The 17,507-nt window shown below is 35.1% G+C and overlaps 1 protein-coding gene across 1 annotated transcript; it reads left to right on the forward strand.

The window, feature by feature from the left end:
* LOC106872368 (enoyl-CoA hydratase, mitochondrial) lies at positions 1 to 14,216 on the forward strand. Its single transcript, XM_014919339.3, has 8 exons — positions 1 to 223; positions 4,108 to 4,308; positions 5,725 to 5,852; positions 7,070 to 7,169; positions 8,393 to 8,497; positions 9,698 to 9,817; positions 11,487 to 11,554; positions 13,980 to 14,216. Exons 1-8 carry the CDS (start codon positions 109 to 111, stop codon positions 14,043 to 14,045), a joined length of 903 nt encoding a protein of 300 aa, XP_014774825.1. The 5' UTR covers positions 1 to 108; the 3' UTR covers positions 14,046 to 14,216.
* The last annotated feature ends 3,291 nt before the right edge of the window (positions 14,217 to 17,507 follow it).

The following is a 17,507-nucleotide window of genomic DNA, read 5'->3' on the forward strand; positions in this document are numbered from 1 at the left end:
TTCAGAGTTATCGCACTTGATATATAATTCGCTTACATGCATCGTGTAACGCATTAATAGAAGTTCGGTTAATTGCGGTTCGAGATTTATCTTTCATTCAAGGTGATCATGGCTTTGCGGGGACTTAACACGATCAGGCATATAATTAGGAATAACAATAGATATAATGGCCCATTACTTCTGCAAAACACAGTTCTTCCTCTGTCACGATTTTTCTCATCAGGTAAATTACGAATCAAAATATTCCTTACATTTTTGTTTTTGTAGTTCAAAGGTCACTTTAACTTGCTTCGTATTTTCCGAATATTCCAACTGTAAAACTATATATATATATATATATATATATATATATATATATATATATATATATATATATATATATATATATATATATAGGCATAACTACAGGGTTTTACCCACCAGACTTTGGGAGGTCATAACTTTCAGAAAAATGAATATTTTTTAATGAAATTTTCTATGCATATAGTATTTACTATGTAGAATCCGAATATACAAAAATTTCCGGTGAAAGTGTTTTGGAATGGGGGTGGGGGACAATTTTCGGAAATTCCAACAGAGTCCACTTAAATTCTTCCTAACTTCCAGGAAAATTTATATTTTTTCGTATATATATATATTTATATATAATTCTAACATGTTTTATAATCTGTATTAACCGTACTCAATAATTGGGTTTGAGAATGCTATCAAAGCAGTTAATGTATTTCAACTTTATTGATGCTCCTAATATCTCTAAATTAGCTTTGCCACTCCACTTGAATTTTGATAACTTTTCTTGCATGTTATGTGTTCTTTAATTTCTGTTTACTTGCAAAATATTATCCCAGGGGCTGTATTGTTAGCTCCAGGTCAACCCTGATTCAATACATGTACGATCAAAGGTATTTCATCCGTGCCCCTCTCGCCCTTTATTCTATTAAAAAATACTTCAGTTCTGTGTTATGTATATTCATGACCCAGTTTGCCTAACTCTGAAATTTGCCCACCTTTAGAGAAATCTCGTGTCTATAATCAATATTTGAAGACAGACAATCTTTGATAATTTACGTTAAGGGTGATAATTGGCAAAAGCCGTAGAACGACGATGCCTTGTAGTAGTCAGTTATATTTCTAGTTCGAATCCCAGTAAGGTCGATAAAACAAGCATCAGTCGAGGAGTGGGTTTAATCGACTGTTTCCTCCCACTTATGTGGACTTGTGTCTATGTTAGAAATCGTTAATGCCTCGTAACCCATTGGACTGAGAGCTGTTCAAGAGTACTCAATGGAAAATACTCTATAATCGTTTTCAGTTGCTGCCCTCAAATGCAGGGGTAAATTTGAACTCAGAACTGTAAAGTAACTATCACTCGTCAGTTCTTCAAATTTCCTGCTACACTCACCATCAGCTTGCTTTCTTTGCTTTCCCATTTTACTGATTTCTGTTTCTATTACTAGACTGCGAACATGCAGGGAAACCGCTTTCAAAGTTATTTTTTCTTTTGTCGATTATCTGGTACCTATTTCTAACCAAGATGAACCAAGCTATTGAAAATTAATTGTTGCCGAATACACGATTCACTATGAAGGGCACGACTGTTAAGCAGGTTCAGTGATATTAGGACAAAAGAAAAAAAGAAAAGAAATCAATTTTTTCACGTCTTATGCAATCTTGTCCAATATTTTTTTTTAATGCTTCATTTTATCTAGTTTTCACCTGTTAACATATATCGGCACTTTCGAATAACGAAGGGAATTAATTTGTTATTATGAATTAAACATAAAGAACTCTAAGTACATTAGTTTAATTCTAAGAATGGTGTTGTTTGCAGTACTTGCTAATGTACTTTGGAACGTTTAACTTGCTCAACATGGTGGGAACTTCTATTATGAGAATTTTTCTTTTCACCAGTACATCGTCGTCGTCGCGCGACATTACACATATGGCAACTTAGAGTATAAAACATAGGATCTGAAAAACTTATGATAGTGAAGAGTTAACAGGGCAGCCTTGGCAGAGCAGACCTATGATAAAAGGTGTTTCACTTGTGATATCGTGTCTTTTTGTGTAACAGGTGTTAAGAAATTTCACTACAGGTGCAACTCGCACTTGTTACCCTGGAAAATTCATAAGATCCGATTTTTCCGTCATAAATTCGGGTGAAATGGATTTATATTGATTTTTTTTTACAGAAACCCACGTTTTTGGTTATGGAGGATTCGATTCTGAAAAAATTTTTCAAAAATCGCATTTTCAAAATTTCATTATGTTATTGCTGTTATTTCTAGCATGTGGATAGCCTGCTTGAAGTCCTGGGGTTTTTTTTGGTTTTTTTTTCCTTGTTGAAAAATTGAAATTTTACAAACAAATTGTAAATACGGATGAGTATGATAATATAGAGGGGTGGCATGTGTACTGATGTGTACTTCTTAGTCCTTGATACACTGTAATTGCTGAATGGAAGAATCTATGTTGGATTTAAATTAGATAGCAAGATGATAGTGTCTAAAAAATAGTTATAGTGATAAAGTGTTTTAGCCAGTTACATTATTGAATACTCACAGTGAATTTGAAATACTCACTCATAGTTAATCCAATACATTATCCACTCAGCTATCCAATTTAAATCAAACAGAAACTCTTCCGTTGAGCAATTATAGTCAACTGCTTCCAGTTCCCTCTTTGAGTGAATCCTATAACTCTGCTATGGTTCATAAATGCATAATATATAAAAAAAAATGTTGCATTCTGATGGTATCAAATATCAACTCTCTTTACCTTGTTAGTCAAAAACTCACAATTACTAAACAAATTGAATTTTGCTGCAAAAATAATTCAAATATTGGTATTCTTGTTTGAGATATTACAGAATAATTCTTTTGTCATTTTCTGCTGATTCAGCCAATCATTTGTGTTTCATGATTGTTTCATGATTTCAGTCCTCAACTGGTACTTATTTTATCAACCCCAAAAGGATGAAAGGCAAAGTTAACCCTTGTGAAATTTGAACTCAGAATATAAGGTCAGACAAAATGCTGCTAAGCATTTTGCCTGGCATGCTAATGATGATGATAATGATAATAATAAATGCCCTGATGCAGTACAAGGCAATGGCTCTCATGGCTTCTGATCTTAACTGATTGGATGTGTTATCCTGTACATTGTTTTGTTTTGGTATAAAAGATGGGCTACAGTAAATATTCTGCTCAGTACCACAAATTTGCTTGTCAGTTGTTTGACCTTAACTAGTTTAGTATGTCCTTTAGTGGCTGACGATATGTGTGTCTGATCATGAGCAGAAGTAGTGGGGGAGCATCATAGCCATGTGTTGAGAGGAATTCTTTGGGGCTTGAATAATTCACCTCTGAAAACATGGGTGTTTCATTCAACATCCTTAAACAACCCTTATTCAGGGACCTTTTGAGTGGGATGGGCTACTCAACCTGATGAAAATTCTAACTGGGCTCCATCTGCAAGGTCATGCGTTGTTTATCTTGATATGAGATCACCATGCTGTGCACATATGGTTGTGATGCATGTGCCTGGTGTACTCTTATCAGATGGATAGTCATGATGGCTATACTGGGCTTTGTATGGCATGCAATACTCTCTCTCAATAATAATAATTTCAAAGTTTTATCCAAGGCCAGCAATTTCAGGGGAAGGGTTAAGCCAATTACACCAATCCCAGTACTCATTTTATTAGTCCTGAAAGGATGAAAAGCAAAGTTAACCATGAATGGAATTTGAACTCAGAATATAAAGACGGATGAAATGCTGCTAAGCATTTTTCCCAGTGCGGTAATGCTTCTGCCAGCTCACTACCTGAATAATAATAAGAAGAAGAAAGCAAGTCATGGCATATAGAAGCAAAATTGATAATTAGCTCATGGATTTTGATTTCAATCTTCTGTTGGTAATTCACTTATACATACTTTAATTAGCTGACTCCTGAGAATAGGACCAGATTGCATTAGAAAGTTACCTGTTATAGAATGGTCTCCTATGCCAGAAGAAATGTCTTTCATTTTTAGATGCCATGAAATCAGAGCTATGCACTGGACTTTCAGAAAATTATATTTATAACTATCTATCTATTGTTCTCAGCAGGTGCAGAGCTGGAGTATGTGAAAGTCGAAAAGATGGGTGCAAAAAATAATGTTGGTGTCATTACATTAAATAGACCCAAATCATTGAATGCCTTATGTAATGGTCTGTTTGACGAATTGAACCAAGTGGTTAATGAATTTGATACTGACCCTACTATTGGGTGCTTAATTCTAACTGGTACTGGAAAAGCGTTTGCAGGTAAGTTATTAGGGTTTTTCTCTGTTATATTTTGTAAGGATTAATTTCAGTCTGTCAAATTAGCAATTGCTCTCTCACTGCAGAGTAAAACTTCCCCTTTTCTTTCCATAATTTTCAGCTTTGAACACCCAGTCATCAATTTTCATCAAATATATGCTGTTTGTTGCTTTATCATTTTTTTATTGTTGTTCTCTATTTTGTGACCTCTTAGAATTGTCCACCTGTTGCCACTTATCCCCCAGACGTTTTCGGTTCAACTCCATTTCAACAATTATACGAACTTGACAAAGTATATTGAACTATTTTTAGTTGGTTTATTACATTTTTTGCCATGTTCCCATGATTCATTTAATATGCAGTAAATAAGACAGTTTTTTACTTTCTTTAACTGAAGTATCATGTAACCTCAAAATGTAATTTACTATGCCTGGAGGTATTTGCAAGATTGTCAGCTTTGCATTGCTAACCTACCATAGGCTTAAACATTAGAAGGATAAAAAAAAATTAGCTGGATGGTGACAAATTTGCTTCACAATCACGTAGTTCCAGGTTTAGTCTCACTGTGTGGCACCTTGGGCAAGTGTCTTCTACTGTAGCTTGAGGTTGATCAAAACCTTGTGAGTGGATTTGGTAGATGAGCTATTTAGCCAAGAAATTCATGTAATCTTTGGTGAGATACTAGTTTAAAGATAGATAATTAAGTAATGGAAAAAGTTGGGCAGTTGTTTGGCTGGCTAATTGCTTTCTTTACTTTTTAAAATATATATTACATATTTGTGAAAAATAACATTATTGCAGGTATCTATCTGGCCAACCATTATATTTATGATGCTGAGAAGGAGAGAGACAAGGGTGTGAGTGTATAATTCTAGTGGAACAAATATAACAAGTAACTTCATTCAAAAGCACCAGTTTATTGGTTTTTGTGTTGTTTTTATTTATTTATTTTTTTTGCTGGTATGCATTACCAAAAGGTTCATATACATGTATATGTGTGTATATGCCTCTATAACAGGCTTATTTACAGTTTCTGTTCCCAAAATTCCATTCATAAGGAATTGGTTAACCTCAGAGTATAGTCGAAAATACTTGCTGTTGGTGCTGTGTAGTGGATGTGAATCTTAGTAGATTCAAATCCACTACACTGCTGTGCTTCTATATATTTACTGAACAAATAATCCTTTCTACTATAGGCACAAAGCCTGATATTTGAGGCTGAGGGTTAGTCGATTACATTGACCTCCAATGTTTAATTGGTACTTGTTTCATTGAAAGGATGAAAGGCAAAGTCGACCTTGACAGAATTTGAACCTAGAATGTAAAGACAATGACCAAACAAAATAATAAAATTATGTCACTTTTTGTAAAAATTTGACTAAACATTGGGTTGAATTCCTTTTTTTTTTCACTTTCAAGCTGGAGCTGATATCAAAGAAATGAAGGACCAGAAATATGCTAATGTTGTTGGCTCTAATTTTCTTGGTCACTGGGATCTTATCACCAAGTTGAAGAAGCCTATAATTGCTGCTGTTAATGGTTATGCTGTAAGTCTTTTAGCTACTTCTGTGCATTTTAGAATGAAATTTAGATATGAGACTTAATCAAAGTGTAATTAGAAATGAAACATTCATCAAGTGGTGCACATTTTGAGTATGTTATTAGAACATTTCTTCCATCTTTTTCACAAATTCACTGCTTCCATCTTTTTCACAAATTCATAGAAAAGCAGACATAAAATGATGATGGGTTACTTCAGCAAATAAATGTTTACAGCTGCTTTTCCTTATTTTCATTCTTAAAAAATGGTTTGTATAATTCACAACTTTATGATGGCTATGTAGTCTTTAAATGATTATTTTCATCAGTTAAACATTGAAAACAATTATAAATGAATGAATTTGCGAAGGAGGAAAATAGGACTCAATTTTACCAATCACAATCGTGTTTCAAAGGTTTTTTTTTAATATTTATAGTGTTAAGATTCTGCAAGTTTTAATTCACTAAAAGTTCTGACTTCTACTGACTGAACCATTTATCAAAGTATTTATACTAACAGCAGCTACAGAATCTCATGGAGATCCAACCATTTCTATTGTTATGAGATTCTCAAATTCATCATCAAACTCACATGCATGTATCTCAATATATATATTTTTTAATGTAATATTTTCAATTGGTTTTCTAGTTTGAAGGTTACAGAGCCATACAAAGTTCATGAAATATTCTTTTGTTAGATTGGGTTGCCATGTAGGTTTTTAACATGAACCAATGTAGAAATGTCAAAATGATTTTCAAGAATTTTGTTAGGACATCTCCTGATGTGGTCCAAGTTCTCAATTGCTATAGTATCTTCTCAACCACTAGGAAAACAAGGATGAGCATATTGGAGATTTGATTTTATCATGCTGAACTTGTTAGGTGTTGTGAATTGCATTCTTGAATAGTACAAATATAGATTTCTTTTTTTTGTCTGTAGATTCCACTGTGGTTTAGACATTTCAGGCCAGAATTTTAAATTTTTTAGCAAATTTTGATGTTTCAATTGCAATTTTTGTTTTATGGTAAGGGCACTCACTTTAATCTGTTTAAAATATCAAATAGTGAATAAAACAAACAAAAGAAAATAAAATAAATATGCAAAACTAAATTTTTATCCCCGACTTTAAACAAAACCAAATATATTACAATTATTCATGTTTGTCATATTTGTTGTTTTAAAGTAAATGAAATGTTTCTACATTTTATGAAATATTTCTTCCAGTTAGGTGGAGGCTGTGAAATTGCAATGATGTGTGATATCATTTATGCTTCAGAGAAGGCCCAGTTTGGCCAACCAGAGATCCTTCTTGGCACAATCCCAGGTAATTCTCTTTCCTTTCTTTCTCTTCCTTCTCTGCTTCCTCTCTTTAATACAAGATTTATATATTGTAAGAAAAATTACTAATATCATCATACACACCACAATTATTTTTATCTTTTAAATCAGGAGAGAAGGTAATGTACATGGCCCTTCACAAGACCTCCCAGATTAGTGATTTTCACTTAGCTTGACAGGATATTGTTAAACTGGAGACCTTATCTGAATGTTTGCAATAGTCTGCTAAAAGCACTCAAGAGGCCAGTGGGTGATGTTAAGCTCCTTATGGATTAAGCTTACCAAAGTAAGCCACAGCAGGATTTGAATTCAGAATGCAAAGAGGTGGAATAAATACCAGAAGGTATTCAGTTTGACATTCTAACAGTTTCACTGATCCACTGCTCTGGATTGATATTTTTTATTAACCCCAAAAGATGAAAGGGAAAGTTGACTTTGGAGGGTATATGAACTTAGAGTGCCAAATGTCAGAATAAGATACCATGAACCATTCTATATGTCATCCTGACAATTCTGCCAATAAGATGTCAAAAGATTATCATCACCGCTGTTTCTTTGTCTTTAAAAATTACTGTGACTCGTATATCAACAAGGCAGGCAGATGGTCTTGATATTTCTAGGTTCTTAGTTCAATCCCACTGCATGGCATTTTGGACTAGTGTCTTTCATTTAGATTAGCCTTTGTTTGCCCCAAGGTTTCTGAGTGAAATTGGGTAGATAGGAATTATGTAGAAGCACACCAGATGAACTTTACCTGTTATTGGATGCTAGACATAATCCATAACCCAGTTTAACATACCCAACTGACCATATGGTGTGTTTTGTGAAGTTTGCTCTGTTGCAAGCATTTGAACCAGGTCAATTTATTGATGCAGTATCCTACATAGAAATGTGTGACTCTCAATGTTTCTTCCTCTCTTTCCTTGGTTAGTTTTAAGAGCCCCTCCTTCTCTGGCTAAGCTATAAAATCTGTTTTTTTTTTTTCAGACAGCCAACCATATTTATAAAAATATTGAAACTGAAATAACAACAGTCATGCACATTGTTACACACACACACACACACCCATATATCTGCACCCATCTGTATATCTTGATATTTCTGTCACAATTATGACTTTTTAAAGATAAAGTATATTTTATTGTAATTTAAAGTAAAAAAAAAAGGAAAAACTGATTGTTTAATTTTCATTTGTATTTTTTTAAATAGGAGCTGGTGGTACACAGCGCCTTACTCGAGCTGTTGGGAAGTCCAAAGCTATGGAAATAGTTCTTACAGGAAATAGGATAACAGCAGCTGAAGCAGAAAAGTCAGGTATGCCAACAATATTTTTGTTATAGTTTGGGGAAAACGTTTCTTTTTGTACAGTGTTTCTTGATCTCTTACAAGTTAAGATGGTTGACACTTGTAATGTCTTCTTATTTTGGCAGATAAAAAAAAACAAAAACAAAAAAACCCTCTTTGCCTTTATTTATACTGTCATATAGCTATTGGGTTAAAGTGTTTACCCATTGCACAGTACCTTGGGCAATTGCCTTCATTTGTAGCTCCATGTTGACCAATGTCATGTTAGTGAAATTTAGCGGAAACTGTGTTGAATCCCATTGCATATATGTGTTAGTGTTTGTTTGTTTTTCTTGTGTATGTAAAACTACATTAAATTGCATCCTTTTGCATCAAATGGTAACTTTGCCATCCAGTAAATAGAGATCAATAAGTACTAGACTGAAATAAAAACTAGGGTCAACATGATTGACTAAAACCCCTTGAAGATGATGCCCCAGGATGATTGCAGACCAATAGTTGAAATCACTAAGAGAGTTGGTGGTACAAGGTTTAATTACATTTTTAAAACAAGAAAATAAGTAATTTTTTAAAGCCATTATATAATCTGGAGGAACAGGAATTACTCCAATAGGACAAATTGCAATAGATATCATGCATTAAGCCAATGACTTACAGCTGTTCAAGTGGAGGAAATATTAGCCATATCAATCTCACCAGTCTCAAAGGTCTTTTAAAGACTAAGTACAGCCCATTCCTCAAGGTCAAACCAGTAAGAAACAGGAATGTCTTATAGCACTAACAAAACCATTCTACGCTGAATATATTATAGTAAAAGTCACTTCTCTTCAGATTGATTTTTTGTCCACCACTTGGAGACACCAGTGTATGTGCCAATGAGCCCTTTAAATGACTGTTTGAGGTGCTGAAAACAGCAGCTAAATCACTCAAATTTTACTCTTCCATCGTATAAAGGGAAGCAGATATTTGATAACATTGTTCAGGATACACTATTTGAATAAGATGGGATGGTCACAACTGGAATCCCTTTCATTATAGGAATGCTTAAATAACAACAACACTTACTACAGCTCCATAACATGCGTCAGCAGTCAATATACATGGAAAGCTGCAGTATTGCAAATATGTGCAAAGTATCACTGCAAGAAAAAAAAGTATATTGATGTAAAACTAATGTCGATGATGATATTAAGGTGCTGTTGTTTTCAGGTCTGGTAAGTAAAGTGGTCCCGGCAGATGAACTGATGTCAGCAACATTGAAAACAGCCGAGACAATTGCCAATCAATCTAAATTGATAACAATGATGTGCAAAGAAGCTGTCAATGCAGGTGAGTTTTCTAGTTTAATTTAATTTAACTTAATTTTTTAGCCAGAGTACAAGAGAAGTGAAATGGCTGAGTGGATATTGTATTGAACTACCAACTGGCAGATCTTGGGTTCTGATTCATTGTAAACCTCAGTTCATTTACCTGTTTGGAATAATATCAGATCATGTGCAGATTTTGCCCTAAGAACAACTGGCAATATATCAAGGGTAAATTTATTTCATCTGCTTGATACTGTGAAAGAGTTATGTACTAGTTCCTAAATGTCTTATGAAATTTAAGAAATATACATTCTTTTTACATCATAATGCACTGCTTGCACATGTATACCATGCACAAAAATTAATACACTTAGATCTATAAGGAGCTATATATTGACTAAAATTACATTTGTGAATTTCATCTTGCAGACATAGACATCATAACATGTTAAAATCACTATTTTTTCCCCGTGATTCAGACAAACATAAAACACACACGCACCAAAATGGTGCAGTATCAATTGTTCCTTAAGACCTACAGTGTTAGAGTTAAAGTTGTGCATAGAATCAATCTTGCCATCCTTGTCGTTTCCACTATTAGAACCTTTGATTACATATGAATAAGTGGGTCTCAAAATCTGTTAGATCATAGAAGCATTACTGAAGATTTGGTATTCATATAGTGTACCTAGAGCAAGTTAACTGGTGATATTCATCTCTTTCCAGTCAATTCTCACAGGAAGTTAATCTTGACTCTGTAGGCTAACAAGATATCTGTTGGTGTTTTTTTTTTCCAGTTTCTGCTACTTATTAACTGCTAAGTGATCCAGAAAAACAGGACATGTAAATCATTCTCTAACTTGCTTGTTTTTCATTGCTAAGTTATGTGGTCTCTTGCTATAAAACAAATACAACATGCCCTAAATATCATAGTGCTCTTAACACAGTCAACAGTTTAGTCCTAGTCCAAACTAGGACATTTAGGATGCTTGTCATGTTGATAGTTCCCATATTCTCAGTTGGATACTTCCTTGGATAGACAATTGGATACTCAATTGTCTATCCAAGCACAGTTAATCAAAGTTGCTCAACATCAATGGCAATAGTGGTTTCCACTACCAGCATTTTCATTATGATCTTCATAACCATTACCATAGTTTCTATATTTATTACTTCCTTAATACTAATATATACTACCATGCTTGCTATCTTCACCTTCACCAACATAATCATTATAACTACCATCTTATCTATTTTCATTATCAAATCATTCTTCTTAAACTTCCCCTAATACCAACATTAACTTTAGTCCTATCATTACCATCAACTCTACTTTCACCTCTATCATAACTGCCATATTAACACCAATACTGTAACCATCATCATCATTCTTGTCACCACCACTGTTATTAATTACTACCACTACTACAATTACTACCACCTCATATCTCCCTCCTTTATCCATTATCTTTCCTGAAAATGGAAAGATAATGGATAATGTAATATTAAAATAAAGATAGAATGGTTACAGCAAGAATACCTTTGATCTTCTGCCTGCTGCCCATTTAAACTTGACCTGGGTTAAACCCCAACAATAATCTGTATCACTACCTCTATGTCTACCATCACCACCACCACCATATAATTTATGCTTATTTATTCATCTTCTGTATTTTTTTTATCTGTTTCAGCATTTGAGATGACTCTCCAAGAAGGTTGTCACTTTGAGAAGAGGGTGTTTCACAGTACTTTTGCTACTGTAAGTTTATTAATCCGATATGATATGCACAAAATTGCTTTCCAATCACATGGTTTCAGGTTCAGTCCTACTGGATGGCACCTTGGCCAAATGTCTACTATAGCTCCAGAGTAACCAAAGTCTTGTGAGTGGATTAAGTAGGCAAAAACTGAAAAGAAGCCATTGTGTGTGTGTGTGTTACTGTTTTCTTGCCATGACATTGCATGATAATTGTCAATATCATTGTAGTGTAAGTGGTATTCTTTGTTTCCAATCTTTTGAGACATGTCTGGTCATGGGGAAATATTATTTTGCTTGAAAACCGGTGAGGGGTGATGACAAGAAGGACATCAAGCAATAAAAAGTCTGCCTCCACAACTTCTTTCCAACCCATGTGAGCATGGAAAAGTGGACATTAAAATGACAATGAATGATGATGATGGTAATTCTGCACTGAGTTCCAGACAACTCCTTTGTCACTTGCCATCAGGAATGTAATTATTGTAAATTGTTGAAAATCTGAAACAAATGGTGTTAGTGTAAAAAAAAAAAAGTAAAGTGCCTTACAGCTAATCCTTCTCTTTGGAATTTTCTTTCCTCTCCACATTTTCCCTGCAGACATCAGTTAAGAGATGTTGAAACTGAACATCAACCATATCAAATCGTGCTCACAAAGGGCTTGCAAAGATTAAACACACTGTTCCATCTCCTGACTAAGCTTTAAAAAGCATATATGTCCATTTTTCTATGATTGCATTGGTTGTATGAGTCTTTTTCAGGAGCACAGTGTCTCACCATTTGTTGCAGTCCTGCCATCTCTTTTGTAAAGTTCAGCCTTGTGAAATCAGCTTTTGCCTTCCATTTATACAGATCAAATACACTGTACTTGTACCTTCTCTCTTGCATACCACATCTGATTCATCTTATATCCAGTCTTTTCTTTTTTCAGCTCATTTATGTTCTTATCCCCCCCCCCCCCACGCATTCATACATTAAGTTCTATACAACATTGCATTTCATACATCTATTCTTACTCGTACTGCTTTGGTATCCGACTCCACTCCACTAATTAGACTACCTAGGTAATGGAAGCTATCAACTACTTTGCAGGAGTCTTCTTACATTTAAAATAATTTACTTCATGAGTGCTGCTATTACTCACCATTCCTATACATCTACTACATAGTGTTGTCAGCTCATCCATGATATTCCCAAGTCCTGCTTTCTTGCTCACTAAAACTTTTGTCTCTGCTAGGTTTACTTGTGCAGCCTCTAGATTCTAGGCATTGCTTCCAAATTTGGAATTTCTTCACTAATTCTTGAATAGATTCAACCACAAGTACCAACTCATTACCATACATGAGTTCCTAGTTTTAGACACCTTTGTTATGGTCTAGACCAGGGGTTTTCAAACTTTTTGACTTGCGGACCCCTTTATATTTCAGGCTTTACCTTAGGGACCCCCTTATAAACACTTATGAAATTTATACATAAATATTTGCTTAAAATAAATATATTTTTACATCTGTTTATTTAACAGTATTTAACAAATAGGTTTATTGTCAATTAAAAGATTTCGATTAAAAAACATATATAAAATCAAATTGCCCATAAAAAGTATTTGCTGTCCACGGACCCCCTGTCTTATCCTTGCAGACCCCCTGGTCTAGACAACTATAATGTACAGGAAGGTGCTGAGAACTGAACTGTGGACACTACCAGCTAAATTCTTCACTGATTTCATTCCTAACTCTTGCCTTGATGGTGACATCTCAATACATTGTTTTCAAAAGCCATTTTTCTTCACCTAGATTTTTTTTTAGTGTCTCCAGACTACAGAACCTCTCATAGAATTGTCTCACTAGGAAGAGGTTATCACTGGTACCCCATCCAGACATAAATCTGAATTTTGTCTCAACTAAGCAAATTCTTTTCTTAATTAGTTGTGCTACATTGCTTTCTCTTACTTTCATAATTTGGTCTATCAGTTTGATGCATCTTTACAGCATCTCCTTTGCCCCGCTTTATTTAGGCCCACTAAAGTAAAGTCACTCCTCATTTCTTTTCTCCTCGTCTATGCCATGTTCAATCTCCATCCCACCATCAACAACTTGTTCTTAATTCTTACTTCTCAGAATATCATCCCTTTGGAATTCTGTCCTAACCCTTATTTTTCCTGCAGTTATCAACATTAACTGCAGTCTTTGGGAGTCTTAGGTCCTAGTCTTCAGCAGTGCAACAGCACTAATAACATACTCTGTTACAGGTATCAAATGGAGGCTAAGAAACTTATAGGGTGGAAGTTTTTTTAGAAGAATGTTGTACATTACATGTAGATCTAGAACTTTGAGGAGAGGATGAGAGAGTAAGTGAGGTAGTTACTATTGTGTGTTGTTCATTGCAATTAATTTATCCTAATTAAATTTTTACTTTACTTATTTTCCAGAATGATCGAAAAGAAGGAATGACAGCATTTGTTGAAAAGAGACCAGCAGAATTTACTGACAGTTAAATAACTTAGTGCGTACTATGATGAGAACAGCTGTTAATTGATAACATAGATGATGATGATATTTTTTGATTGGCTCACTTAACTTTGGAAATCAATCAAGTTGCTCTGCTCTTTAATTTAGTTTTGCAGTATCTGTAAAAATGATAATTAATAAAGCAACATAATTTTTTACATTCTCTTTCTTTAAATTGCTTCCAGTATTAACTTTTCCAAAGCTGTTATATTGGAAACTGTTATTATATTTGTTCTGACTAGGCTTATCTCAAAAAGGACTACAGTCTTTTGATGACTGCTCATATAGATGAGCTGAAAGCTTAGAATTTCCTTATTTTGTAACTTTCAAGTGTGAGAAAGCTTGAAACTACTAGGTGGCACCTATATGCACATGCTTCATTTCATTTTGAATGTGACCTGAACAAAGACCCTATCAAAGACAGAATATGATCCACTGATGATATATAGTGGTGAGCAAGATAAAGTAGAAATGGATAGTGTTGGAGAAGGTCTGTTTAGTGAGGATTTAAAAGCAAATGTAAAGTTTTTCTTGGCAGGAAAACAGGACTATTATGGTTGATACCTGGAATGAAAAAAGATTCCACAAAATTGGTAGAGATCCTTTTATCATAAGACTAAAAAGATTGGTTGCATTTTGTATGTTGGAGAGCTTGCGACAGCATGGAAATCACCTATACCCTACACACTGAATGGCTTTTGCTGAGCTCAGCAATACTGGCAAGATCATCATCTTGCCATTTTATTTTATGATCATGCACATGTCCTTGTGCTAGATAAAACCCACCCAGCTTCTAGAGTGTAGGGTGATTTTTTTTTTTGTTTTTTGCCAAACATTTTGAGCTATGTATTTTTACCTGAACTACTATAATTCAGCCATAAATGAACTACTTGGGATATTTGGGCTATGAGATTTGGTTGTGTGTGGGAAGAGAAGGGACAAAAATATGGTTTTACTCTCCTGCTTAGCTGTTCCTGATGGGTTGTAGTGAAGTACCTATGCTGCCAAAGATAGCATAGAATTGGCAAAGCCTCAATGCAAACATCTAAATTGAAGCCTATGGGGAGAGGACATTGCGTAGTATGTGAGGTAGGTACAATAAGGTAGTTGTTGGGCAGCCCTGTAGGTGAAGAAGCTGTGATGGTTTGGAGGCATGAAAAAAAAAAAGATCAAGGATATATGAAATGTCTGTTGGTCAGTGATGCATACTGAGGATGAAACCAGTTGATGTTGAGGACAGCAAAAGGTTCAGTTTCTGTACCAGTGGCATCAGTATGGGATGAGTCTGCAAGTTAAGAAAAGTTGCGAGTGTTAATAAATAGCACAGAGAACAATGACTTCAAGGGAAAGTAAGATTTATGTCCTTGAGCAAGGAAGAGATATAGTCAAAAAGTTGTTGATAGAATTTGGAGACAAATAGAAGAAGTAGATGTATTTAGAAGAATGTTGGCAGAAGATTTGAATTAAAGTAGCTGGGAGTCTTCTGTTGAATGGCAGGGAGAATGACATCAATAGTGTCAACTTATAGTATCTAATGAAGTGTTGTCACAGTGAAAAAAGTGCAGGATGATGAATTAAGTAAAAATGAATTTTAATTTCAAACGATTAACAGCCAGGTGAAGCACGTAGCATGTGAATGGTTATTGAACAGAAGAAAATACCCCAGAGAGATTTGTCAATCAAGTTAATCATTCGAGAATAAAAGTGACGATGATGAAAGTGTAGAATTAAAATAATATTTAAGATTTCACATGCATTACTCTGTCTGGTTTTATTGGTTAGTGAAAACCAATGAAACTGAAGCTTTTCACATGTAAGTCCATTCCAGCATGGTTTCTCTTTCATCTGTAAGAAAGGTGGTAGTTTGCTATTCCCAATGATTGTGTGTTTAAACATGGAAATATACAACATATATAAAGATATGGCATTGTTATAACAGTGATATAATTTGTCTTGCTTCTATTTCTGATATTTTCTGTTTGTTTATTAACTGTATTTTATGTCCTTCTTTAAAAGACTATAACCCAAAACTATCACTGGCACTTTGACCATCACTATCATCATCAGCTATCTTCAAGTTCCCTAATTATTACCCATTCTTATAAAATTGCATAGAGGTGATTGTCAGTGTGCATACACGACAGAGTGTAGGCACACTGAGAGAAAAGTTGGATTTAAGAAGCATCAGATGTGGTGTGCAAGAGAGAGACAACTGCACTGGTACGGTCATGTGTTTGAAAAAGTGTCACACCCTAGCAGTTGAGGGAACCTGTGGAAGAGGTAGACCCAGGATGAGGTGGTGAAGCACGACCTTCGTACATTGGGCCTTACTGAGGCAATGACTAATGTCACAGACCTTTGGAGATATGCTGTGTTTGAGAAGACCCGACAAGTCAGGTGAGACCATAGCCTGTGACCTGGGTGTAACCAGCCCACCTATGACTACCTCTCATTCATTGGACAATAAACTTTGCTTGCAGCTGGTCTTGAATTCCTCTGTTAAAGCTTGGGGGACTAAGATAAACAAAAGAGGTCTAAGATGAAGGGGTCTTGGTGAACACCTACTTGTACAAAAGGGGTTTTGGTGAACACCTACCTGTACACTGAATTCATTGCTATACTTATTGCCAACCTTCATCTTACTTGCAGCATCTCTTTACATGGCTTGTACAGCTCTCACTAACCACTCATCTGTGCTCGCTTCTGCATTGACTACCAGATAAGGGAGCAGGGGACTCTGTCAAAGCTTTCTCCATGTCGACAAAAACCAAGTACAGAGGTTTATTTTTGGTTAGATACTTCTCCTGCAAATGCCTAACCAGGAATATAGCATCAGTCATGCTCCAGCCTGGCACAAATCCAAACCGCATCTCATCTACACTAACTCTCTTCCTAATTAATTGAGCTATGACCCTTTCATAACCTGGTTCAGCAATTTGATGCCTCTGTAATTATTTCTATCTAAGGTATTACCTTTGCCTTTGTAGCAGCTGACTATATTGTTGCTATACCAATTGTTGGGTATGACTCCCTTGTGGACAACCTGATTAACTATATGGGTGACTAGGCCATATCCTACTCCACCAGATATTTTAAGCATCTCGAGGGTGATTCCTGATGGGTTGGGGAATTTTCCTCTCTTCGTATCCTTAATTCCTTTATCTACCAAGCTGGTCCCTCAGATGGGTCTACATTTGGCAGACTCTCCTTTTTCAATGCATTCTCTACATTTAAAAGCCTTTCATAATGGCATTTCCAAGCCACTTTGCAAAATCATTAAATCAAGAGAACCATCATCTGTGTGGACATATTTCTCTCCTATGATACCACAATTTTCTCACACACACTGTCTTGCAATTCAAAATACTTCAAGTCTCTGATCCTCACATTGCAGAACCTTGGAAAACTTCTCCCCCTGGCTAAATATACCTGTCTCCTAGCCTCCCTTT

Source organism: Octopus bimaculoides, chromosome 3, assembly GCF_046866305.1.
Source record: "Octopus bimaculoides isolate indiv1 chromosome 3, ASM4686630v1, whole genome shotgun sequence".
NCBI lineage: Eukaryota > Metazoa > Mollusca > Cephalopoda > Octopoda > Octopodidae > Octopus > Octopus bimaculoides.

Bases quoted from the DNA above. Each gene is read 5' to 3' on its own strand.
- LOC106872368 (XM_014919339.3), top strand. From the start codon at position 109: ATGGCTTTGCGGGGACTTAACACGATCAGGCATATAATTAGGAATAAC. The intron at 7,170-8,392 runs GTAATTCTCTTT...TTTTTTAAATAG, and splicing joins CCTTCTTGGCACAATCCCAG to GAGCTGGTGGTACACAGCGC. The intron at 9,818-11,486 runs GTGAGTTTTCTA...TATCTGTTTCAG, and splicing joins CAAAGAAGCTGTCAATGCAG to CATTTGAGATGACTCTCCAA.